Raw genomic sequence first — 25065 nt, 5'->3', positions numbered from 1 at the left:
ACCGTCCCAGCCATCCCAACCATCCCAACCATCCCAGCCATCCCAACCATCCCAACCATCCCAACCATCCCAACCATCCCAGCCATCCCAACCATCCCAACCATCCCAACCATCCCAACCATCCCAACCATCCCAACCATCCCAACCATCCCAACCATGGTGAGCAGGGATGGGAGAGTGCAGGACATCCCAACCATCCCAACCATCCCAACCATTACAACCATTACAACCATTCCAACCATTGCAACCATCCCAACCATCCCAACCACGGTGAGCAGGGATGGGAGAGTGCAGGACATCCCAACCATCCCAACCATCCCAACCATCCCAACCATCCCAACCATCCCAACCATCCCAACCACGGTGAGTGCATGGGGATGGGAGAGTGCGGGACGTCCCAGCCATTCCAACCATTCCAACCACGGTGAGAGTGTGGGGATGGGAGAGTGCGGGACATCCCAACCAGTCCAACCATTCCAACCATTCCAACCACGGTGAGTGCATGGGGATGGGAGAGTGTGGGACATCCCAACTATTCCAACCATCCCAACCATTCCAACCACGGTGAGTGCATGGGGACTGTGCAGGACATCCCAACCATGGTGAGTAGGGATGGGGACAGCGCGGGACATTCCAACCATTACAACCATTCCAACCATTCCAACCACAGTGAGTGTGGGATGGGACAGTGTGGGACCTTCTAACCATTCCAACCATGGTGAGTTTGGGATGGGGACAGTGTGGGACATTCCAACCATGGTGAGCGCAGGATGAGGACTGCGTGAGTGTAAGAAACGACGTTCACTTTTAGAATTTCAAAGGTTTATTAAAACTTAACAAAAGCACAGCAAAAGACTGAATAAGGAGAAAGAGCAATGCTGGGAGTCCCTGTTGCTGTTGGCCACATGCTCATTTACAAAATGGATGCTCTGGTTTTTATACCCTTAGCCCTTCCCAAAGTCTTGTCAGTCAGCTTTCTCTGCCATCCATTGGTGGATATTCCTTTCTTGTATCTTGACTGGAGGTGTAGTAACAAGCCAGCCCTCCCCAAATGCCCTGTCTACCAAGGCCATCCTGTGACAACAATACAAGGGGGTAGGGAAAGAGGGCTGTGGGAGCATATATTACAATAACATAATTACACATCTACAAAACTTCTCTTAAGGTACACATAATACTCATCTCTTAATTGTGAGGGCCAACCATCACATCACCCACCTATAACAGTGAGGCATTCCAACCACTGTGAGTGCAGGATGGGGACAGTCTGGGACAGTGTCACCTACCCAGGAATGCTGGAACAGCTGCAGGAAAATGCAAGTCACTCACAAAAGGTGCTTGGCTTCAGCACCCTGAGGAATGAATCAACACAGCCCTGGGAACACAGTTAAGCAGGGTTTGGGGTACAGTGGGTGTGAGCTTGGGGAGAAAACATGGGAATTGCCTTGGAAATTGTGTGGTGATCCCAAATCCTTAAGAGGTGTTTATTACTAAGGCACAGCTAAACCTCACCTGCTTTTTCAAGCTGCCTAATGCACCACAGCTATAGAGTCAGGAATAATGGAATATCCTGAATTGGAAGGTACCCACAAGGTTCATGGAGTCCAACTCCTGGTCCCAGTGCTGTCCAGGTACAATCCCCATTCCCAATGCTATCCAGGTGTTGTACAGTCCCCATTCCCAATGCTATCCAAGTGTTGTACAGTGCCCTGACACTCTGGACTTGGCTCCTCACTGAGCTTTGGTAGGGAGATGAGGACACAATCAAGTTTTCCTGGCACTCCATGACTTGAAGCCTGTTCATGATGTTTGGGGATTTTAATTTCTCTCCTGGAACAAGTGTAATGGGTTTCACAAAGCTTTTGGCAGCCTGGTTTTTCCTTAAAGTTCAGCACATACTCTAAGGGCCAATCCTGGCCTGGCAGAAGCTGGGTTTAGATGACCTTAAGAGGTCTTTTCCATCTCCAAAGCCTGCAAGTCTGCACTTCATTATATTTCATATGGCTTAGCTATTGCTCATTTATGTATCTGTTCCAGGATTTATCCCTCTCAGCTTTTCCTGTGGTCCAGTTTTTATCTGACAGACAGTGCTTCAGGGCTCATCCTTACTTCTGCCCAACAGGGTGAGAAGCAGTAAAAAAAGTTTGGGTTAGCATCTACTGTTGTACCAGGGAAGGAGTTTCAACAGAGCCCCTTTTATGTGGATTTTTTGGAGATTTAGGTGCTGCAAGTGGAGAAATGATCACTGACAAGCACCTCAGTAACCTGAACTCTGCCCTTGGAGAGTTTTTTTTTCCAAGGGTTTCATATTGATTCCTATTCATTCCCACATCACTGAAAAGTATTTGTTTATTAGTACTTTTTAAAGTCATTTTTGCAAACACTTCTGCTGGCAAAAACAAGTGTCTGAGCAATCTAACAAAGTTTCAGCTATCTGCACAAAACAATGGGTAGTAAGGATTGCAGTAGGAAATTTGACTGTGCTCTTTTATTAAAAATAGTTGAAAAGAGAAAAGGACTATGAAAAATCCTTCATGTTTGATTGTGAAATATAATTTAGTGGGATAAGGAGCATGGATCAAGGCAATGCTCATTCCACCTTTGCCTAGTTCCCATTTACCAGGGCAGATTTGGCAAGGGAGGACAAAAAGAAATGTCACATCTGATCAGAAGTAGCTTTCTGTCCCTGCTGTGATCTGCCACTCCTGGGAAGGAATGTATTGCCCTGGGCTTTAGCCAAGGGCTTGGAGGAGTTTGTGGCTGCAGTGTGTTTTGTTTCTCCCAGGAAGCAGAGTTAAACATGGAAAGCTGGAGTGAATCAGCGCTGGGAGCCGCCCTGGCATTCAGCTGCTTCCTCTCTGGTACAAATACCCAGCCCAGCCCGTGTTTCTGGCATTTCTGGGCAGAGCAAAAGCATTTGGATTTAGTGAGCACCACTGGGAAATGGCATTCAGATGTTTGGAGCGTGGGTTGTGTTGTTCCCCTCTCTTGTCTTTGTCCTTTGTATTCATTGATGAGGTTTGAGGAGACAATGATCTCCTTCACCAGCAATGGAACATGGAGATCAAATGCTTTTTGTGTTTTAATTTGTGAGGTGGTGTGATTAGGGCTGGTTGGTGAGAGGACAAGCACCCAGGGAGCAGCAGAGGAGCCCTGACAGCCCAGTGGGTGCAGTCTGGGATTCTTTGGTGTGCCTGATTCCAGGATCCACAGCCTGGACTTACCTGGCTCCACCTTGCTCCCTGTTTCCTTAGTGAAATGCTGACAAGTGCACACCTCAGGTTTGGGGGAAATCTGCTGCTGAAATGGCCCCCAACCCCCAGTGGGGATGTTTTATCAGTCCCACAATGGCAGCAGTGAGGGAAAGGCTCCAAATATTCACAGAGCTCTAATGTTAGCTGTTCCCCAGGTTTTAATCCTTTATGTTTGCATGCCTTGAAAATCAGACTGAAAAACTTCTTGAATTATGGGTTTTTTTAGGAGCTCATGCTTCCTATATGAGTTTCACTCAGTGTTTGCTGTTGGAAGTGGAGAACCCTGACCACTTGGTGCTGGGAAGTCTGCATGATGGGAAGGAAGTGACAAGTAGCTCATTCTGTGAGACACAGGGTTTCACTTCATGATTTTATTTTTTTTCGTCTGGTTTGATTTCACGTCCGCATCTTGACAATCACCCTCCTGACACAGGAAGCTGAGGGACTTTCAAAACCTTTCATATCCTGTCATCTCCAATTTCAACAGAAACAACAACAAAAACTACTTTGAGCAATAAATATATGAAAGAAGTGTAATAAAGAAATACATTAGGCAAGAGAGAAAGACAAAAGCTGATGCAGGGCAGATTTTTTTTTCTCCATCTCTGACTTTCAGGGGTGCCATCATTGGTGTCTGCATTTCCTTTTTCAGCTCTGGGTTTATCTGACAGTTGTTTTTCTCCTAGTTATTTCTAAACTTCCTATATTACATGTCTGTAGTACCTGTAGAGGACTTAGCAACTCTTGGACTAGAGTTCAGAGTAATTCCAGAAGCACTGATAAAGGTTGAGAAGCTGACAAGAAATCCTTGAGCTGAGGGATGAATGTATCTATATATCTCTATCTACAGAGCAGAGCAGCTGTCAGGAGTCCAGACACACTTTGGAAGGGTTTTTGGGTCTTCATGCCTCAGACAGGGTGGCCTTTCTTCCCCAGAGAGGAAGATGAAGGGAAGATTTTCTTGTTGCCTGTTTGGATGTGGAGGGAGCAATTAAAGGACAACTGAGGAGGAAATTGCTTTTTATGACATTAAAGAAAAATGCCCTTGTGCACTGGGATGAAAGTGAGGCCTTCTGGAAGCTTTGTGTAGTAATTTGGGGTGGGAAAATGTACAAATGGAAATAATATTTACCCCTTCATTACCAAGGCTTGTGTCTTGGCTTGTCTCAAGCAGCTGTACTTGGGTTAATTAAATCCCTTTTTGGTTAGTGAGATAAGACCACCTATGATCCATATGAATGGCTGTTGTTTTACCAGTCACATGAGTTCCAAATAGACTTTTCAAACTGATGTGTGAATGTCCATAGGAATGTTAATGTTTTCATAACAGACAAAGCCATTTCCCTAGAAATACCTTTGATGAGGCTTGTGGTGTGTTTAAAAAAAAACTCACTAAAACTTTTAGGACATGATAGAGAAAATTTTTTGTATAATTTAGATAATAATTTGTATAATTAGATAATTTATATAATTTAGAATATTTTGCTTGGAATAAGCCTATTTCTCCTCTTTCAGGGATGTTTTTGCTCTACAGCATGAGTTCATTCAGTCAGCGTGGCTTCTGCCTTTTCTGCCAGTCTGGTTTCCTACACTGTGGTGAGGATTTTCAGTCTGTAGGAGTGACATTCATTCTGAAACATCAAGATGATGAGTGGGCTAAAATCATAATTGCCATTCCATTCTTCCTATCCCTCTCACCTTGGGCTGGTTATCTTCTTGCATACTACCAGGCATGGGGTGGTGCAGGGGAGCCTCTGCCCTGAACCCTCCACCCCAGCATGTTTTAGGAGCTGTGAAGACTCATTTGTGCAGAGTAAGGTGGTGTTCAGGCTCCAGCTTCGAGGTTCTGCAGCAGAGAAATCACAGAATCATGGAATCATGGAATCATGGAATGGTTTGGGTGAGAAGGAACCTCCTGCCATGGGCAGGGACACCTTCCACTGTCCCAGGTTGCTCCAAGCCCTGTCCAGCCTGGCCTTGGACACTGCCAGCCCCTGTAGGTACTGAAAGGCCACAAAACTTCTCTTCTCCAAATTCCCACCTGCTCCAGGAATATAGGAGTACAGCTGGTTTGGAAAGCACTTAGAAGAATCTCAGAAAAAAGTGATACTGTGATCCTTTGTGTATATTTATGTAGTGTTCATTAATTTTTTAGACTATGAAACCCACAGCTGCTGGTTCCCCCACTGGGGGGTTCATTGTGCCCTGTCTGGTGCTGCTTTGAATTAATCTGGGTGCTGATAACCAAACAGTTAACCCTGCTCAGTGTTGGTTTGGTGGCACAGAAGGAAGTTGTGCTGCAAAGCTTTATTAGCTATAAATACAGCATGTTCTTCCAGGGCTCTGTCATGCTTGGAAGTGACCTCATCTAGCTTCTGTTGGTGGTTAGCAGCTTCACACCACATGCTCTGTGGATAATGTGACAGCACACTGCTCTCAGGAAATCCCCAGAGCTGGGAGGATGATGCCTCTCAGGCCCACAGCACCATACACATCTCACTTTGTTCTCAGTTTGGATGCTCACGACACAGGACAGCATTTTGTGAGGGTCAAATGTGTGTCCTCTTATTTGGAGGGTCATTTTCAGCCCCAGGGAACTCCCTTTTCCTGAGGTGCAGTTCCTAAGCTCTCCTCTTCTCCCCACATTCAAAGCATGTTCCTTTTCTTACCTGCCATCCCAGTGGGTTGGGACCATTCCTTATTTTTTGGAGGCAGAATTTCCACAGTTTAATTTTGTTGGAGTTGATGGCCATGGGCCTTTCACCAGCTGTCTGTGGTATCTAAAAAGCAGCAGCTCTTCAAACCTGTGGGAGCTCATGAGAGCTCTTAGAAAGGGAAATGATTTTTATCATGCTCATTTATTTTTATTTTAAGGGCATCCCCTAATTGTGGTGCTGGAAGGTTGGCAGAATGATTCCTTCCCTGCAGGAATATCTCTTGTTCCTTGATGGTCTCCAGCTGCCTCCACCCCAAATCCTTGGGGGCTGGCAGAGTGGGAGCACTATCTTTGAAGTACCAGTACCACTATCCTGTCTCTTTTGTTGCTTTGGGGCTGTGTATTTTCCTTTTTTTACCAGCTTTTGTTTTAAAATAACTAAATTTTAAAAATCCAGTCAGAAATTGATTATTTTTTAATTTATATAGTGTATATAGTGGAAAGCAGGGGAAAAGCAAGTCTAAATATATACAAAAGAAACAGATGCCAAGGTGAGAGGGGAATGACTTGGAAGGATGAGAAAATTGGGAAAATGTAATTTGCATTTCATAGCATGAAATCTATTCTCTTGAGGGCAGCAGTGTCTAGGGGAAATAATAAGTGCAGCTTTTGAGACTGCACTTCAAATTCCATATATTTCTTTATCTGCCTCCTACTATCCATTTGTAACACCACAAGAAAGAAGGCCCTGCACCAATACCTGCACTGACATTTATAAAGTGACCCACAAGGAGTTATTAGAGATGTTTTGGCCAGCTCTCCATCAAATGGATGAGGAAGCAAGGAAATAATATTGAGATCACCTAAAATCAAATGCAGTTTTTATTCATTTATCATATTTGAAAAATCAATAGTAAGTGACATTCTCCTCCTCAGTGAAAGGCCACCAGACTGGAGACTCCTTCCTCATCTTCATCTCCTTCCAGTGATTGTTCTCCTGCATTCTCCACCCTTTGTTCAAATCCTGTTACTGGGCCCTGCTGTCTTGTAGGAGGGAACTAAAGTCCTGAGTTTTTTGTATTGGTTGTGAATGTCTTGTGTTGGGAAGAGACACTGGAGAGAGCTGCAGTTCCTGAGGCTGGTGAGCCTGAGCCCTGGTGTGATCATCCCCTACAAAAACAGCCAGCACTGGGTGCCACATTGCTTTAGTATTATCAATTACTTACCTGCAGGAAGAATTCCAGGATCATATAAATGACATTCCCTGCGTGCAGAATCTGGCTGGGATGCTGCAGGAAGCAGATGAAGCCAGGGTGGATTGCTGCTGAGTTTTGGTGGTCAGATGAAGGGCGTTATGTGAGAGTCAGCATTTCTTTAATTAAAACCTGTGCTCTGTGAGCTCAGACTTCTGGATTCTGGTTTAACACTTGTTCAGCTATGTCTTTGTGTGAAATGTCAGCCAAAAGGCTGAGGTTATTCTTCGTGGTGGAGCTCACTTTGGTAAAGCACTTTATCCACAGTCCATAGAGCCCTTCACTGAGTTCAGCCATTAACCCAGCCAAACCATGTCCCCAGGTGCCATTAGGGACAGTTTCTGTTCAGAGGGACAGTTTAAATGGAATGTTGAAATAATCACTTTTTAACAGCTATGCTAGTGTTATAAAGGCATCTTCCTTTGCTTGTAATCAAGAAAAAAATCATCATCTGAGTGATTAAACCTCCTCACCAGCAGCCCCAAGGCAGCAGTGTGCAGGACAGACAGATGCACAGTTTGAAATGTTCAAATGCAGGTTTCATATTATCTGGATTTGCTGGAAATCCAGTTAGAGCCAGAGGCAGCTGGAACACTCAGCCTCTCTGGTCACGAGGCTCATCTGTAGAATTCTTGCACAAAGCCCTCCAGTGTTCTGACTGGGGTAGCACCAGTTGATCTGTGGCTGTGGATGTGACCAAATCCATGAGGCAGTAAATTCCTGCTGCTGTTGTTGGACACATGGGAAGTGCTGGTGAGTCACAAATGGACAGCCTGTCCTCAGGGGCTTCAGCCATCTCCATCCCCAAGGTGCAGCTGTCCTGCCAGGGACAGGGCTGGCAGAGCCTGCAGACTATGGGAATGAAGATTTGCTCATCACTCCCCAGACATTCACCTGCCAAGGGACAGAAGGAGCAGCTCATAGCCCAGGGCACCCTGTCAGGAGACTGCCAGGACAGCCCAGGCATGGGAGACAAATTATTCACTGCAGGGAAGTTCCTTCCCTCCCAGAAAGCATTCTGCAGTCCTGAACAAACTGAGCCATACCATTGAGACGTGTGCAAGTTTGGGGAGATGATAAAGTCATGGTGCTTCCATCTCCCAAAGTCAAAGGGAGCTTTATAGCAGTTACTCTTGCATTTGTAAAAGGAATCTGTGGTTAGCAATATCTGTTACTGAAATTGGGCTCTATGCTTGGATATGTAGTCTCTAGGTAGGTTTTCTTTTTTAAAAAATTAAACAGAACAAAGAGAATTTTATTTTAATCTCCACATATAAGGGATGTTATGTTCATTAGAAGCTGAAGAAGATGCTTGGGTGATTTTCCAAGTGCAAGGCATCCTGGATTAAGCACACAGTATCAGTCTGGGTACCTGTAAAGCCTTTTGCTGGAGAACACTCAGTAACCTTCCTGGCTCTGGGTGGGATTTGGGTATGGAATAGTGCAGCCAGCACTGCCCTAAGCTGCTCCCCTGCATACAAGCACAGCAGGACACATGGATCACTCAGGACAGGTGCCAGATGTGCTTCAGGAGAGGGGAGCACCCTTGTGCCCTCCCCATGCCTCTGCTCCCTGGCAGTGCTGGCTCTGGCACTGCCCTGTGTGCAGCTGCAGCTCTGCTGCCGTGGCACAGCCCAGCTGCTCCTCGCAGCACCGGGGCTGCCCAACAGCCCAGCCCTTGTTCCCTGGGCTGGCTGGGCTGCCCAGGCTCTGCCCTGCTCCAGCCTTTCCAGGCACTGCTGGCCATGGGGCCGTGCAGGACGTGCCTGGCAGCTCCTTCCAGCTACAATCCCCTTCTCCTGAGCCCATCCATGAATGTGGTTCTGTCTCCTGTGCCTCGCCAGCAGCTTCTGCACAGCCCCACACTGGATGGATCCACTTGTTCAAAGCCTCATCCCTGAGGCCATCTTTTCCTCCTATGGAAAGTGAGAATGAAATTGCCTAAATTAAGCAATTGTAGCAGCCTTGGAGGATAAAGCTTTCTTTCTGCTCGGAGTTGTTCTTTGTAGCAAGACTGCCATGATTGTGTTTGTGTCCTGTGTTTACTGGCATAGGAAAGAATGTGGGATTGGGATTTTATGGCACTTACAGCTTGATGTTTTTCCCATGAGCTATTCAAATGAATCACTGTTGGATTTTTAGCACCCACTGCAGTATGGGCTTGGGGACAGTCAGAACAGAAAGAGAATACTCCCTTGAGTATGGATTTAAAACTTGATGATCTCAGAGGGCAGACTCCTGTCAGCACTGGTGCATCACCATCTCAGCAGTCCAAGATCAGCCTCTTGGTTGGTCTCTTGTCCCTTTGGGTTAGGAGGGAGCACAGCTGTGAAGGAGGAAAACATGTGAGTCATGATTGGAGGGCTGTGGGAGCTGCAGTTTTCCCTCCCTGCAGCCAAACCAGGCCCTCTTCTCATCAAAATATTTTGAGTTTTATTTTGAGAGGACAAGAGTTTTTGAATGCAATGCTTCACCTCAGTTTCTCAGGTGGAACACTCCATTCTTTCATTAAAACTGTGGCCAGAGGATGTTCTCTCAGCACTCAACAGCCTGACTTAAAACTAATACTGATATTTTAGCACCCTGGTTTGTGACTTGCTATGAGAAATGCTATAAATCCTGGAGGCAGCAGTGAAGGTAGGGTTGGGATTTTACCTGGCTGATTTTTTTTGTTTGCTTGATTATTGTATGAGCTTGGAGAATTTGTGTGATGTCTTTGGATCTCCAAATATCTGCAGATGAGGAATAATATCAAGAGAGTGGCACTGAGAGAGTGTTTAGTGCCCCTCAGTGTGTTTAACAAACCTTCCTGCAGTCATTCCAGCCAGGCAAAACCCTGAAAGGGCAAATTTTGACATTTGGGCTCTGAGCAGATCTGACACCATGCAGTTTTCCAGCAGTTTTCAAGCTTCAGGGATAAAGGCCTGATGAAGTTAATTGTAGGTTTCTGTAGCTTTTGTTTTTGTTAAAGTGCATGGAGGAGTTATTTCAGGCATTACTGGGGTGTTAATCCTCCATGCTTCCCATAATTTCTCTAATCCCTGCATTGCCCTTGGCCTTTATACAAGCTTTATAAAGCTTCTCTCTTAGCAGTTTCATGAACAAGCCCAAAGTGTTGCTTGACAAGCAAGGCTTGAGAATTCACTCCTGACTCTTCTCATCACAATGGTTTGTATGTGTCAGTACCTTCTAAAGCAGCATAATTCCCACTGAGAGAATCAGCATTCCTGTTCTTCCCTCCTTTGTTCTCAGAGTGCACAACAGGACTTCAGCTGCTCAAGGCTGCAGCAGATAATCTTGGAGAGGGGACAATAAGCCTTTGTGGCTTTGTTTTCCCACAAGATAATAATCCTGATGCTCTGATAGTGAAGACACAGCACTTCAATCCCTGAAGTGTTTGGGGGTGTTTTTTTCACTCAGGTTTGCCAAGCAGCCACTCTGCTTCAGTTTTGAGGCCAAGGTGCCCCCAGGCCACCTCACTGTTCTTGGGAAGAGCTCCCATCTGGCAGAAGTGGCCTTGCACAATAACCAGATATTCCAGAGCTCTGGTTGAACATTCCTGAAATATTTGGGGAAATCAGCATGATCTTGTCAGGAGTTTTTGTTCTTAACTGGTACAGGCATGGTGCTTGCTTTGTTGAGGTCTGTTTTGTTGTATATCCATGAAAAACCAACAGTTTCTTAACAAAACAAAGGAACTAAAGCATCACTGGGGAGAGATAACTGGGGACTTAGCAATTTATCCAAACTAAAGAGGAAGAATTCCCAATTCAGCCACAGGCTGAGTCCTCCTTTGTGCCACCTTACATTGCTCACAGGTGTAAAGGCAAGGGATGAGCTTTCCTATGTTAATGCCCTTCTAAATCTTAGTGAATGCCCAAGGTCTCCAGGCAATATGCTGCAATATACTGGTAAATACTGCTGTGTGCATATGGAGTGGGAAATGGATCAGAAAATGATGGTTATTTGTAATGATTATTTCTGGGTAAATCCTTTCTGTCACTGTTTGTTTCCTCCAGACTTTCTCAAACAGACCACGTATGAAGTGGAGGCGTTCTTAGAGGCCATTCAGTTCTTCAGGCAGGAGAAAGGCCACTATGGCCCCTGGGAAATGACAACTGGCAATGAAAAAGAGGTAAAAGAACACATTCCTGGTGGGCTTTTTGGATTTGGGTATGGCAGCTCTGAGGATAGGGAAGATTATAAATTCTCTTGGCAAAAAAGGGCATCTTAAAAAAGAAAATTTAGTAGATAGAAATACCTGAGATTTTAAGATATCTTTTACTCACATGTAAGTGATAACTCTTTCTTAATAAAAACTTCTGAAACAGAGTCTTGCATAGCAACAGTTACACTTAAACACCAAAAATCTGTGTCCTTCAGTACTGCAGAGATGAAATGCTAAGCCCAGTGTCTGGGTCCACACTTGGGCATCTGCTTTTGGAGCACTTCTGGTAGCTGAGATTACCCCACAAACCCATTGGCATCACTCCACATGACTTTAGGGCATTATTTACACCCTGATTTATATTTTTTCCCCCAAACACTGAGGACTCAGTAGCAATGTTTACTTATTTACTTTAGTGCCAACTGCTGGCTGTTTTCCTTGAAAAATCTGGCTTTCCTTTGGGAAAATGGAAAAAACCTTAAGGAGAGTGGTTTGTTTTAAGGAACCAGATAATTGTTTTAGAAGAAGCCTACCTTTGAAATGTGGAAAAATGTGGAATCTGGAGAAAAATCTATAAACAATGTATTTCCCACTGCCATCATATCAATGATTGAAGTTCCCTCCTAACATCTGATAATAAATTCTTTACTTTAAGGAATTACATGAGGGTTTTTCCTCTTCTCTCCTCCTCCCTCATGTTATGGAGCTCTTATAGTGCTAGTTTCATTTCATGTTTTATTTTTCCTATTGCTTGCCAAAAACTTACTCATAGCCCAAATGTCCCAGGAGAGCTGTAATCAGAGGACATCCAGCCTAGTTCCACTATTATCTTCTTAGCAATAATTCATTCTGTAAGTATAGTGTGTTCTCATGGCCTGCTTGGACCAAACATAATAATTATTTTAGGCAAATATCCAAGCTAAGTGAGTGGTTTGGAGCAAGCAGGCTGAAATTTGTTGCTGTAGAAGTCCCTGCAGAATGCCAAGGAATGCATTTGCTGACCCTCATTTGTGGTGGCCAAGTCCCCCCAGTATCAGAACACCCTGGGGCTGCAGCATGTCTGGGGTGGGAGCATGAGCCAGGCACCTGAGGGAACATCCACCAATGCCTTCAAAAGGTTCCCAGAGAGCTCAAGAATCTTCACAATATAAAATTGTGGAATCACAGAATATCCTGAGCTGGAAGGGACTCACAGGGACCATCCAGTCCAGCTCCTGGCCCTGCACAGACACCCCAACAATCCCACCCTGTGCATCCCTGGCAGTGCTGTCCAAACTCTCCTGGATCTCTGGCAGCATTAGGGCTGTGCCCATTCCCTGGGGAGCCTGGGCACCACTCTGGGGGAAGAACCTTTCCCTGACAGCCAACCTAACCCTCCCCTGACACAGCTTCATGCCTTTCCCTTGGCTCTTAAATCTATCTGATCTGTTGTCACATTTATTATTTGTGATAGTTTGGGTTATTCACAGATCTTTTTTAAAGGAGCCACTAGTTTAGGATCTGAATTAGAGAATGGTTTTGACAGACATTTGAGTCAGCAGAGCTGAATCTGAAGTGCTGCTGTGGAATTATCTATAAGTACTTAAATAAAACTACAATAAAAGTGTGTTGCATATTCAAGGTATATTAGAGGTGTATTCCAGCTGGGTATTGGGTGCAGTATTTCTGTAGGGGCTGTTTATGCCCTGGTTTACACTGGGCTGCAGTCAGAGTCCTTCTGTACTTGTGCTGCTCTAGTTCCTGCCATTTCCCTCTGCTGGTGTTGGTGCATGCCTCAGATCCCTCTGGCAGCTGTAATACATGAGGTGCACTGTCTGGAAACACTGACATGAATGAAAAAGCCCTGCATGAGGAAAATGGAAAATTGAGCAGTGTTTTTGCACTCTGTGTTGGCTCAGCCAGCAGCTTGGGTACAGCAGGGATGTCATCCTGACTGTGAACTGGGCTGGGCTGTTGGTGCAGCTTTCTCAGGCCAGAGACAGTGGCTGTAAATAAAAACATGGAGAGGGAGGCCTAGGCTCCCAAAATCAGATGTATATTAAGTCTTGCACATTAATTTGAGTGGGAGAGGAGTTGCAGTTCAGATCTAGGTAGAGAAAGTGCAAAGCTCTGTGGGCAATTCCTGGCAGCTGGAATAGCTGAGCCACTGCCTGCACCCATCACTCTGTGCTGCAGTGCTCAGCCTTCAGAGCAGGGTGGGAACTTGTCCTTTTCATCTCCTGACCACACAGATCCTGAGCAACCTGGTGATGGAGGAACTGCTGCCTAACCTCCAGACAATGATCCTGCCTAAAATGAAGGGCAAGAGGAATGACAGGAAACGGGCCTGGTTTGGGGTAAGGACTGACACTTGCAGGGCAGCTCTTGCTCATAGCAGCTCTCTGTGGGTGCTGGTGCTGATCTCTGCTTCTCAATTTGATTTGGGTCCAGATCGTAGAGGAAACCTATGGCTTAGTCCAGCAGCAGGTGGCAGAAGGATTAAGTACCTTGAAAGAAGAATGTAGAGAATTTGCAAAAACTCTTGAAGGCACCATTCGTTCAGACATGGATCAGATTCTGAACTCCAAGAACTTCTTAGCTGGAAAAATCAAAGGTTAGTGGAGGAACAGCTGTGCTTTGGGGCAATTCTCCAATGTTTCCTGTGTTGCTCAGATTATCAGATGTGCTTGTTTTGAGAAATCCAACTGAAGACACCAATTTCCAGAATGTTAATAACCCTCTGCTGTCTTTGATGAGAACTGATACCTGTGGCCACTGTATCTGTGAAGATACCAGGTCTTCTCCAATTGGAGCTGAAAGTTTTTGAGTATCCTGATCAGAGTTGCTCATTCTGCTTTCATTTTCACTTGAGCAGTCTTAGGTAGTGAAGATACAGGTCACATGAGCATAATTAAAAGACCTGATCTCTAGGAATGCACCACAAAACCAGTTTCTGGTTATGTAACAAGTCCATGGCCTTCCAAAGAATATTTAAGCCAAAGGACTTCTTAGGTGTTTTTTAATTAAGGTGAAGTAATCATAATTTTGTTTTGAATATAAAAGGAAATGTAAAGAGCAGGCAAAATGCTCTTGGTGTTGCTTAAGCTGGCAAATAAATAAATAGCTGGTAATCACACTCAGAGCTGCCCTTTCCTCCACTCTCACATGCCCCCAGTCACCAGTGTTTGCTTAGGTGAGGCTTGGGACAAGAGTTTCCACTGTCACTCATAAAGCTGTAAACTCCTTTCACACCCTCATCACCTGTGTGAAGGTGTGACTCCAGGGAAAAATACAAAAACATTGAATTAACTGTAAAGAGATGATTTCAAATTCCTTCTTTCACTGTCTCTAAATGCAACTGTTGTCTTGTGTGACCCTCCAGCCAGTGTTTCTGAGCCTGCCCAGAAGTGCTGCACTGAGAACATCCAGCCATTTCTCACCTCCATCCTGGAGGAGCTCATGGGCCCCATCAGTTCTGGATTCATGGAAGTGCGCTCGCTTTTTGATAAGGAAGTGAATGAAATCATCCAGGACTTCCAGAAGAGCAATGACATGACCAGGCTAAAGGAGGTAAGACAAAACAGAGCTGGAGCCTTTATATCAGCACTAGGACATTCTGGCTAGACCTTGGCTGGCAGCAGGATTTGCTTTCCCAGGTGGAAGACACGAGCACTTGGTTTTGTCATTTAGGAAGTCTTGTGGTATTTGTGCAACTGGAGTGCAGGTACCAGAATTTGGGTTAAAGCCAAACTGTTATATTCTCTGTTAAAAATTCACCTCTGGTTGCTTTCTCTCCAAACCTGCATGGGAATGCAGAATGTGGATCAGCTCATGACCCTGCCCTTCAACTCAGTGAAAATGGAGCCCTGCTATCTGAAAGTGAACCTGCTGCAGGAGTTCCTGCAGGACCTCAAGAATCGCTTCAAGGTCTATCACATCGATTTTGTGATTCAGAGGACGCAGAACTTCATGCAAGAGGTACTGTAAGATCCAGTTTTTCCTCCTGGGAGAACAGGTTAGGTTTGTCCTGCCAATCTGCTTCAAAGTAATTTTGATAAAAGCTGTGAAAGAGCCCCAGAGTGTCTCTCAGGCAAGGTACAGATAACAAAACCTGGGAAAACCAGGTAGAAGCTGCTTGACACTTATATTTGTGAGACTGTGTGTGTGAGTCGTTCAGCAAGGCATGAAAATTTTGGATGGACCATCTGATCACCTGAACTTTCAGGTTCTCCATCCCCAGTGTCTCAGCACCCAAGAAAGTTGAGTATGTAACTAATGGGGTGGCTTAAATTCACCTGATTCCCTTTCTCAAGGCTCAGTTTTTCAAGAAGGGTCTTAAATGTATTTCACCAAAATGGAATGTCTCCTCCATGGTAGTTGCTTTTCTCACCAATATAAAGTAAAGCAATTAATATTAGAAACTCAGACAACATCTCAGAGTGTAGGTGCTTTATCCAGCCTCACTTTTCAGGAGACTGGTGGAGGTGATGATACAATTCCAGATGAAAACTGAACTCCACCTCTTTGTCCCCTCTTGTGTTGGTATGGGCTATAACTCTGCTTTGCCTGGGTTCCCCTGGATGCCTGGCCAGAAGTCTCTGAGGAGCTGGCCAGCTGACTGATTTCAATTGCCAGATCATGAGGCACATTTGGCCTTGGAGCTCTAAATTGAACCCTGTGATTTTAATTTGTATTTGGGAAATTTACTAGTCTGCTCAGTAATCTTGTGAAATGGAGCTGGTCCAGATCTATGGAGTGGAAGTTATGAATATGGAAAACAAGTGTCTAGGACAGTGCTGGGATAGGGTTTTCCTAAAAGCAGCTCTTCTGAGTACAGCCAGGACCAGCAGCCAAGGAATTACTCAGAAATAAAATTCTGATTTCATGTCTGGGTCTTTCAGGGGGGACCATTCCAAAATACTGCCAAATAAAGTGTCTTTCACTCAGTGAAGACCATGAGTAAAGAAAAAGAAGTAGACAGAAAATAAATCCCATATAAACCAATAGGACATTTTTTTCTGAACAGAACATGAGTCAAAATTAACAAGAAATTAGTTAAATTATAGCACAAGTTGTTCTAAACATGCTCTTATTGCATCTTCCTCTTTAAAAGGCTGGTGTTTTCCTCATAAAAATACTGTGTAGTTTCCCTTTTTTCAAATGGACGTTTATTTCATAAATAAATAAAATCAGACATACCTGTGTTGGTGTAATATTTGGCTAAAAAGTACCTGGGGTGGAGGGTGGAGCAGGATTCTTTGGGAGCTTGGCATCCTCTAGTGGCCAGTGTCAGGAAATCTGGAGCACGGTCTCAACCGGCTGAAGGAATGCCCCCCCTGCATATCTCCCTGTACTTCTCCAGTAAGAAAATGTTAAAATTTGAATGGGAACAGCTAAAGAAAAGGCAAAGCCTCATTAAATAGACTCAATTACTGCTTGCTGAACTGTTTGTCTCAAACATCTTCAGACTAGGGGGATAATATTCTTAATGATAAGCTGAAAATATGGTAAATGCCAGCTTAGCATAATTCTGTGAAAAATGATTGCACTCTGTGTGATTTTTGCTGATTATTATTTGTAATGAAAGGTACTGAAAATTATGTGCAGTATTATTAAATACTTTTTTTATTAATGATTAATGATAGAAGTCAATGGGAGTCTTCTTATTAGGGATAATGAGTTTTGACGGTGATCTGTATACACAGATAATAAATTCTACATTTTGGCTCTGTCACCATCAGTTAGGGTGGTGACATGAGATCAAATCTGTACAAGAAATCTGGGACAGCATGATAATGATACTACAACTTTAATTTTATTTATTTATTGCAGCATTTCAGTGCTCTTCAGAGCACCTTCTCAGAAACACAATATAAATTAAGTTACACTTACCATGTTTGCATGAATTTGATGTTACTGATCTCTAACAGATTTTTTAATTACTATTTTTAGCTGATGGAAAATGCAGTGTATACTTTTGAGCAGCTGTTCTCTCCAAGCCGCCAGGCAGACTCGGCCAAAGTTGCAACAACCATTGAAAAAGTCAAGCTGAGAGTGCTGAAGGTAAATGTCATGTAGCACATTTGCAGGCTGCATTTTTGTAAAAAGAGAATATATTTTATATTAATGTACCTCAGTATTTGAAAGAAGATAAGCTTTTACCATCCAGCTGAAAATACTGATTTGGTGGCACTTAGCAAAGCTGCCCATTTGGGGGATAAAACCTAGTTCTGAGTAGACACTTATAGAAGTATTTGCATGTGCAGCCCCTTTAATTGTATGTAAATCAGATTATTCATATGTTGTGGATCTGGATAAATAATTTTAAATTGACTTTATGATTAGCCTGCTGCTAGGATTCATTACTCTCAGAAAGAGCAGTGCTGAAACACCTGGGGAGGGCAATCAGGGGCTGTTTCTGGCCTAAGTTAAAAGAAGTGAAAGAGATCCCAGAACAGTAGATTTTAGAGTGATTTTGTAGAAGCTGGACTAACCTGTGTGGCCATTCAAACCCCTGTGCACCTGTGATGCAGCAGCTACAGGCTGACAGGAACCAGTTCCCTAGGGAGTGGTGAATAACCCCAGGCACGCGTGGGCTTTTTTCTTTCTGGTGTGTTTTGGCAGCAATACGATTACGACAGCAGCACCATCAGAAAGAAGATATTCCAGGAGGCACTGGTGCAGATTACCCTGCCCACAATGCAGAGGACACTGGCTTCAACATTCAAACCAGTAGGTGCCTGTGACTAAAAACCTCAAAAACCAATAATGGAAGGCAGGGGAGGAACAGGACCTTGGCAGGAATTTCTTAACACTGTCAGGCTGTTTTCTCTTGGAGAGCTGCACAGATTTCCTGCCTGCCCAGTGCTTACATTTGCCACTTCATGGGTTGGGTGGGCGTGGAGCCCAAGGAAGATTTCAGGACACAGAGACACTGTGTATATGTTCTCAAAGGCAGCTGAAGTCCTTTGCCCATCCCTGGTTCATTCCTTTCCTAGAGATCTGAAGTCCCTGGAATTGAGTTCTGTACAGCTGGGATGCAGGGATGAGATGGGCTTTGTGTTCATTCCTCTGCAGCAGCACCCAGAGGCACGTCCAGCCCAGCCTGTGCTTAGCTCCTTCAGCAAGAGACAGCCCTTGCTGTCTGTGTGTTCAGTGCAAGGGTTGCACAACAGTCAGGAAATAATCACAGAGACCATCTCTGCTCCCCTAACCAGACAGGGCATGTTCAGTCAGCAAACATCAGTTTGTTGGAGATGGTATCCCCGTGGCTGCAGCAGGGGCTGGTTTGAATTCTGTTCACCTGGCCTCAGAATGAATAGTCTGAACCCTCTGAAAGCCCTGGGCATCCTCCTGCCTTGTCCTGTGCCTGCTGAAAGGGGACTGCCCCAGGCCATCCAAGGGCCTCCTGCCCTTCTGTTCCCATGGATGTTCACCTGCTCCCCTTGGCTGTGAGCTCTCACCCCCAGTGTGCTGCTCTTGGTTATGCCCAGCTTGTTTCAGTTTCAATAACAAGTTTAAAACCAAGTGTTTCGCCAAATTACACTTGCAAGTCTTTGAGTGAAGATTATTAAAATTTACAACTTTCAAGAATATATTTAAAAACAGTCTCTTCTGTATGTGACTCTCCTTTCCTTAGGATCCCCAAAGTAATAGTCTCTTGTACAGCATCAGCAGTGCCTTCGAGACAGGGTGTTTGTGCACAGGAACAAGCATTTTATCACCTGGAATATGTGTGAAGACACCTCATGTCTCTGTCACAGAGGAAGCAGTGGTGGAGAAAACTTCCACAAGCCTTTTCTGTTTGGTTTCCCACCAGCCTCTTGTATTTGTGCCTCTGCAGAAATGAGCAGCCAGCTCTAGAAGCCAGAGTGTGGCACAACTGACAGGCCCCACCAAGTCCTGACCTTTGACTTGAAAACCTCCAAGTGATTTATATAGGTGCCTCTTCTAGAAGTAGGCAGAGGTCACTTAATTTACTTTTTATAGACCACCAAGCAGCTGCTTGATGATAATGATTCAGTTAGCCTGCTGGGTATAAATCAGTGAGCTCACACCTATTAGAAAAACAAAACCAAATCCCACATCTCCTGTGCACCGTGGATTTGCCTCCTTGGACAAACAAGTTGTGAGGCATTTCCTCAGCAGCTGTTTGTTCCAGCAGGCAGTGATCTGTAGTGCTTTTAGCTGTGGCTGTGCTGCAGGAACCCTGTTTGATAAGTACATAATTGATTGTGGACACACGTAGCTCGTGGAGTCATAGTTCAAACAGTGCACCCCAGGAGCTGCCGTGGAGTGTAGCAAGACCTGCTCCATGGCAGCTCCGAGCTATTTGCTTGCAGCAAGACTCAGAATCCCTCGGTTTTCTCCATCTGTTCCTTTCTTCCCTGCCTGCACAGGAGTTGCAGAGATACGAGCAGTACATTTTTGCTGATTACACAAGTGTGATCCAAGTAGAGAACGTGTATGAAGAGATTTTGTATCAGACACTGCTTGAAGAGGCCCTGAAAGGTGAGAATGTTCTTGAGGTGACAGGAATAACATTGCAGCCCGTGGCCCATGAGCTGTTCCTTCAGAGCTTCCAGAGTCCTCACCTGGCTGTTCCTGTCCCACTTTCTCCAACATTAGTGGTTATGTTCCTACAATATTTTTTTATTTGCCTCACTGAAGATGTGTGCAAGCCCTAAAATCTGAGTTATGGGACAGCTTTACTAAACCCGTGGGACTCAAGAGTGATGGCTTGGCACAAGCCTTTTTCTAACAAAATGTAATTATCGCAACTTCACTTGATATCGATTCCTTGGGCCAAAGAGGGAAATTCTGTCCTTACTTGTAAAGATTTGATGATGACTAAATGGCAAGACTATGCCAATTGCAAGATTAAGAAAATTGCAAAGACTTATGGCAACAGAGATTAATTTCCTCAAATGAAATGAACTGCTAGATGCAGTTTCCAGTACTCACTGATGCCAGTGCAGTACTCCTTGCAAATGTCTCTGCTTCTGTGCCAGAAATAAAACTATTCTTAATAAATATTATATATATATATATATACACACTTATAAAATACTTGTACCTCTCTATATATGCCTGTCTGTCTATACCCTGGATAAAAGACAAGCAGATTACTGCACACGATGTTTTTACAGACTATAGGCACTTCTGTTCCAAAACAGTGGTATAATAATTACCAGCACACTCTTATTGGCATATTCAATGTAAATCCTTCTGCACTGAAGCATTACCCTTGTGCGTTGTGGGTTTTCTGCTTCAGAAAGGCTTAGGTCAATACTAAAGTGCCATTATTCAAAAAATAAAATCTCCATTTCCAGAAAAGAAATGTGACCTAAAAGGAAGCTGAAAATGAACATTAGTGTTGTCTTTAGTATCAAGATGTACAACATAAACTTGGGAAAGCGCTGTATGTTCCTTCCTGTGCCTGTGTCAGCCTTCCCAACGCAGTTTGGTGTTTCTGTTTCATTCAGTGATCGAAGAAGCTGCTGTGCTGAGGAAGCACAACCTGTTTGAGGACAGCCTGAAGGTGCCCTGCGAGAGCGTGTCCAGCCTGACGGAGCTGAGGACCCCCGTGGGATCAGCACAGGGCACCCCCACCAAGGTGCCCTCGGCTGCCCGAGCCGAGGGGTCGGACACCGAGAGCCACGGGGACAAAATGCTCGTTGTGACCGGGAAAATTGCGTGGGAGAAGGATGCTGATGAGGGAAAGTCACCAGACAAAGAGGCAGGCACCTCTGTTAGTGCAGCTGGTGATCAGGCCAGCAGCAGGGAAGCAGTGGCTGTTACAGACATTGGTGACAAACAGGAGTCCCCTTCGGCTGGCCACAGTGAACAAGGAGTTGCAGAGGGGAAAAGCGCGTTGGAGAACGAATCAGAGTGTGTAGTGAGCACTGAGGAAGAACTCAAGGCACAACAAAAAGCTGTTGAGGAAACAGTAGCTTCTGAGACTGACACTGCAGTAAAAAATTTCGGAGCCAGCCCTCAAATAGAACTTAAGGTACCTGAAGGAGCAGCGGAGGAAGAGGTGACTTCAGAGAGTCAAACAGTCATGGCTGCTGTGACTGTCAGCGGCGCTGAGAAAGCAAGCACAGCACAGGAAAAGGTTTCTGAGATAAAGCTCACTTGCCCACCTGAGAGTGTAAGAGATACAGAGATCTTAGGGAGTGTGGAAAACAAAAACAAAGTAGAAAATGAAATTATGGAAAAACTATCTCAGAGTGAAAATGCAGTAGGAACAGGGTTTGAAGGAGATAGTGAAAAAGAAAGCGATGAGAGTGCTGAGGCAAAGATTGTCTCCCAGGACGAAAAGAGAGGGAAAGCAGGGCTTGGGGATAGTCCTGAAAAAGAAAGCCAGTCAGAAGAAAAGAGTTGTAAGAGTTGCAAATCCCCCGATGATGTGAACGAGATTAGGAGTTTGCTGATGTTGACAGTTGAGATCCCAGCAGATACTCCAGCTGAGAACATCAGGGAGGTCTGTGAGGGCGAGCTGCTGAAGTTGCAGGAGCACCACAATGGGAGCTACGAGTTGAGGGAAGTGGCCGTGGCAGGAATTGAGGTGAGCCAGCAGATGAGGAGTGAAGATGCAGGAGAATGTGTGGAGCTGAAGGAGGAGCGCCCATCCTCGGGCAGCCTGGGGACAGATGGCAGGAGTGTAGAGAGCGTGCCCAGGGGGGCACAAGCACCGTGGCTGGTGGAGAGCTCGGCTCCGCCTCGGGAGGCAAAGGTGGAGAGCGAACCGGGTGAGAGGCCGCAGCCAGAGCAACACGCGGGAAATGCGGTGGAAGCGCAAAGGCTGTGCGGGGAGGAAGGAGCAGGGAACAGCCCCGCTGTCCCGGGGGAGGCTGGCACACAGAGCTCCTTTCCGAGCCCTGCTGCAGGCGGAGGCACGGGGGACGTGCCCATCCTGGATAGCGCCAACCCGGGCCCAGGACTGCTGGAGCCGGTGTCGCTGGTGCCGCAGCAGCGCCCGGGGCGGCCCGGGGCGCACACGGATCCTGGCGAGCCAGAGCGATCTGCACACGCAGGAATCCCGTGCACAGCAGGAAAAGCCCTTCTCCAGGAAGAACACCGAGAGGCTGGCTCTACGCAGCAAAACTCCGAGGAGTAAAAGGCAGCTTTCACAGCCCTGCAGCACCTACCTACTCCAGTAATCCCCGTTCCATTGTGAATACTTGCCCAGGTGGGGGCTGGAGGAAATGCGCTTTTTGTGGGTGTCCCCAGCTACTGCACGAATCCCTTCCTGAGGGATGGGCGATGGGTTTCTTTTTGGTTAAAACCAGATTACTGCTCAGGAGCCTCATCTGTCACTTCAAATCTGCTCCCTTTTAAAGCTAGAGAAAAAGTCTGAAAATGTGACCACTGAATACTTCAAACACCCAACTACCATCAACTTACTTTAACAACTTGGCTGTTCTTAGGGATCCTCCTGATTTTTAAATGCATGGTTTTGACAAGTACCGCTCTGATTCTGGTGGTTGGTACATACATACTCCAGGGTGCTTTTAGAATTTGCATGCAGCATACAGGAAATAAAAGCATTTTTAGTAGTAAGCAGAACCAAATAGTTGATTTAGTAGATTGCTGAAAAGCCACACTGTGCAAACTCTGCAAACTGATTACTTAATTATTTTCAGGTTTTGGCAGTTCTCAAAGACAAGCAAATATTCTGATTTTTAGGGGTTTTTTTTCTCTTATTACTGTATTTAAAAAGGGGAAAGTATGGGAGCAGGTTTCTCAGTCCCACTCTGCACTTCAGGGTTATTTAGCCTTCCAGAGCACTTTATGGCTATTTTGTTTTGTTTTGTTTTATGGAAGGGAGAGAAGAGAATGTTTACAATAACTATAACCATTAGGTAGCATTTCTCTGGTTTAAATTCCACCATAAAATTCATACAGAGTATTGAGTCCTGCCATTCCCATTCTCACTGAGTTACTCAGGTCTGTAGACCTTTTTTAGGTGTGGAAATCATGTAATAAGTGGCAACAATTGTGAAATATTGGAATCATTGCATATAATTTCTAATGCAGATGTTAACTGAAGTGACAGGCAGCCAGAGGTTGTTATACAGGTGCTGAGATTTTGGCAGGCAGAATCACATTACAAAAGCAGTTATTAGAATGAGACAGTTGCTTTCATACCCACAATCTGTATCAAGCCATGATCTTGGTGCAGAGTTGCTTAAGTGTGTTCATTCCATCTCAGTTTGCACAGAAAAGCTTGGAGACTAAACCCAGTATTTTAGTAAATTGGCCTTTCAAATGCAAGACCTCACTTTAGAGGTCAGTTTAAGGCCTTGATATTCTGGCCCAGTGTCTTGAGCCTGTTTCTGAATGTCATACAGTACAGGACAGCAAAGATTAATTATAATTGCAGCAAGGAGTGCAGGATTTATGCCCATAAAGACACAGGAAGAAATAACAAAGTCCCGGGAGCATAATATGTGTTAGCATTTAACTTCAGCAAACTGTGCAAAGTCTTTTAAGGCTATCAAAATATTCTTTAATACTAACAGAAAATTGACACTAGAGGAACAGGCAAATATTGCTGTGTGAGGAAGGAGCCTTGTTGAATAACTGGATTAACTGCTCTGTCACTGCAGTAAAATAAATGCAGTTCCTATTTATTCTAGAAGCTGTATTGTTGTATGGAAATGTGAAGGTCATAAATGTTTTCCTTGCACAAGTACTTTGACTTGTTTCCTCCTTATATTTAATGCAAAAATACTAATTTTAAACATACAAACCACTGCCAGTGGCTTTTTAACAAATCATTGGTTATTTCACTGTCAGCTGCTTCACTTTTAGAAATCATTAACTATTTTAATTGGTACTGACTTAAATTTACAAAGTGCTCTAGAGTTAAGCAGCAGCAAGCAGCCTTTTTAAGCTAAAATTAGGGGACATGATGGGTTTTTGATATTTTTTTGTATGAAAGACAACTAGCATGGCAACAAAAAAGACTGCAGCCTCCTGCAAAAGGAAACTAACTCATTCTAATATGAATTAGATACATCTGTACTGAGACATTTTGCATAAGTATTTCCATAATGGTAATTTTGGAGTTATTTCTGTGGCAGGCCTAGATCTGGGTAATCTTTTCCTCTGATACAAGTTGCTTTGCTGAATGCAGCTGCTCAGATGTTTTTCACCAGTGAGATGGGTAAGGATGGGGAAGATTCAGCCTGTACATTGCCTGGTTCTGCAGTTTAAATTGCAGTTCCTCATGGCCAGGGAACTTTTTTTCCCCCTGGTTTTGTGCATTTTCTGCCCGTTTGCAAATGGATAAAGTAGCGGTTTTCTAGTCTTTACTGCAGCTGGTTAGAAGCGACAGCTTGGTTGGAAGAGCTCAGCAATCCACAAGGGTATGTGGGACCACTGATCAGGAATTATAATAACGCACCCATCCCGTCGTTTTTGTGGCTTTATTCTTGCAGTTTCCTTCACTAACTGGGAGCCGGAATAAATCTCATGGCCCGAGATGGGAGCGGGCCGGGGTGCGGAATTCCATGGGGTTTCCACTCTTAAAGGCCAGGACACGAAACACATTGTATTTGCTTGGAATTTTGTACAAACGCTTGTCATGGAAATAAAGACGCTCTTCCCTTCCATTGCTGGGAGGCTGCTTTTGCCAGTGTGTGATGATTTGGGGGATTTATTATTAAAGAAATGGTCCTCATGCAGCCGGGAGTGACGGAGGTGTTTCCTTCCGCTGCCTGAGGGGAGCCTGCGGGCAGGGCGGGG

The 25065-nt window shown here is 44.8% G+C and overlaps 1 protein-coding gene across 1 annotated transcript in view; it reads left to right on the top strand.

The window, feature by feature from the left end:
* Window positions 1–24932, top strand: part of NIBAN1 (niban apoptosis regulator 1) — a 54682-nt gene extending 29750 nt beyond the window's left edge. The window contains exons 6-14 of the mRNA XM_056497719.1: window positions 11183–11298; window positions 13563–13667; window positions 13762–13924; window positions 14693–14880; window positions 15127–15288; window positions 17263–17373; window positions 17935–18042; window positions 19710–19821; window positions 20796–24932. Coding sequence (XP_056353694.1) covers window positions 11183–11298; window positions 13563–13667; window positions 13762–13924; window positions 14693–14880; window positions 15127–15288; window positions 17263–17373; window positions 17935–18042; window positions 19710–19821; window positions 20796–22432 — 2702 coding nt within the window. The 3' untranslated portion in view covers window positions 22433–24932. The remainder of the gene's footprint in view (window positions 1–11182; window positions 11299–13562; window positions 13668–13761; window positions 13925–14692; window positions 14881–15126; window positions 15289–17262; window positions 17374–17934; window positions 18043–19709; window positions 19822–20795) is intronic.
* Window positions 24933–25065: the final 133 nt, after the last annotated feature.

The sequence above is a fragment of the Oenanthe melanoleuca genome, chromosome 8 (genome assembly GCF_029582105.1).
Source record: "Oenanthe melanoleuca isolate GR-GAL-2019-014 chromosome 8, OMel1.0, whole genome shotgun sequence".
Classification (NCBI taxonomy): domain Eukaryota; kingdom Metazoa; phylum Chordata; class Aves; order Passeriformes; family Muscicapidae; genus Oenanthe; species Oenanthe melanoleuca.
This window is presented reverse-complemented; position numbering and strand designations above follow the sequence as displayed.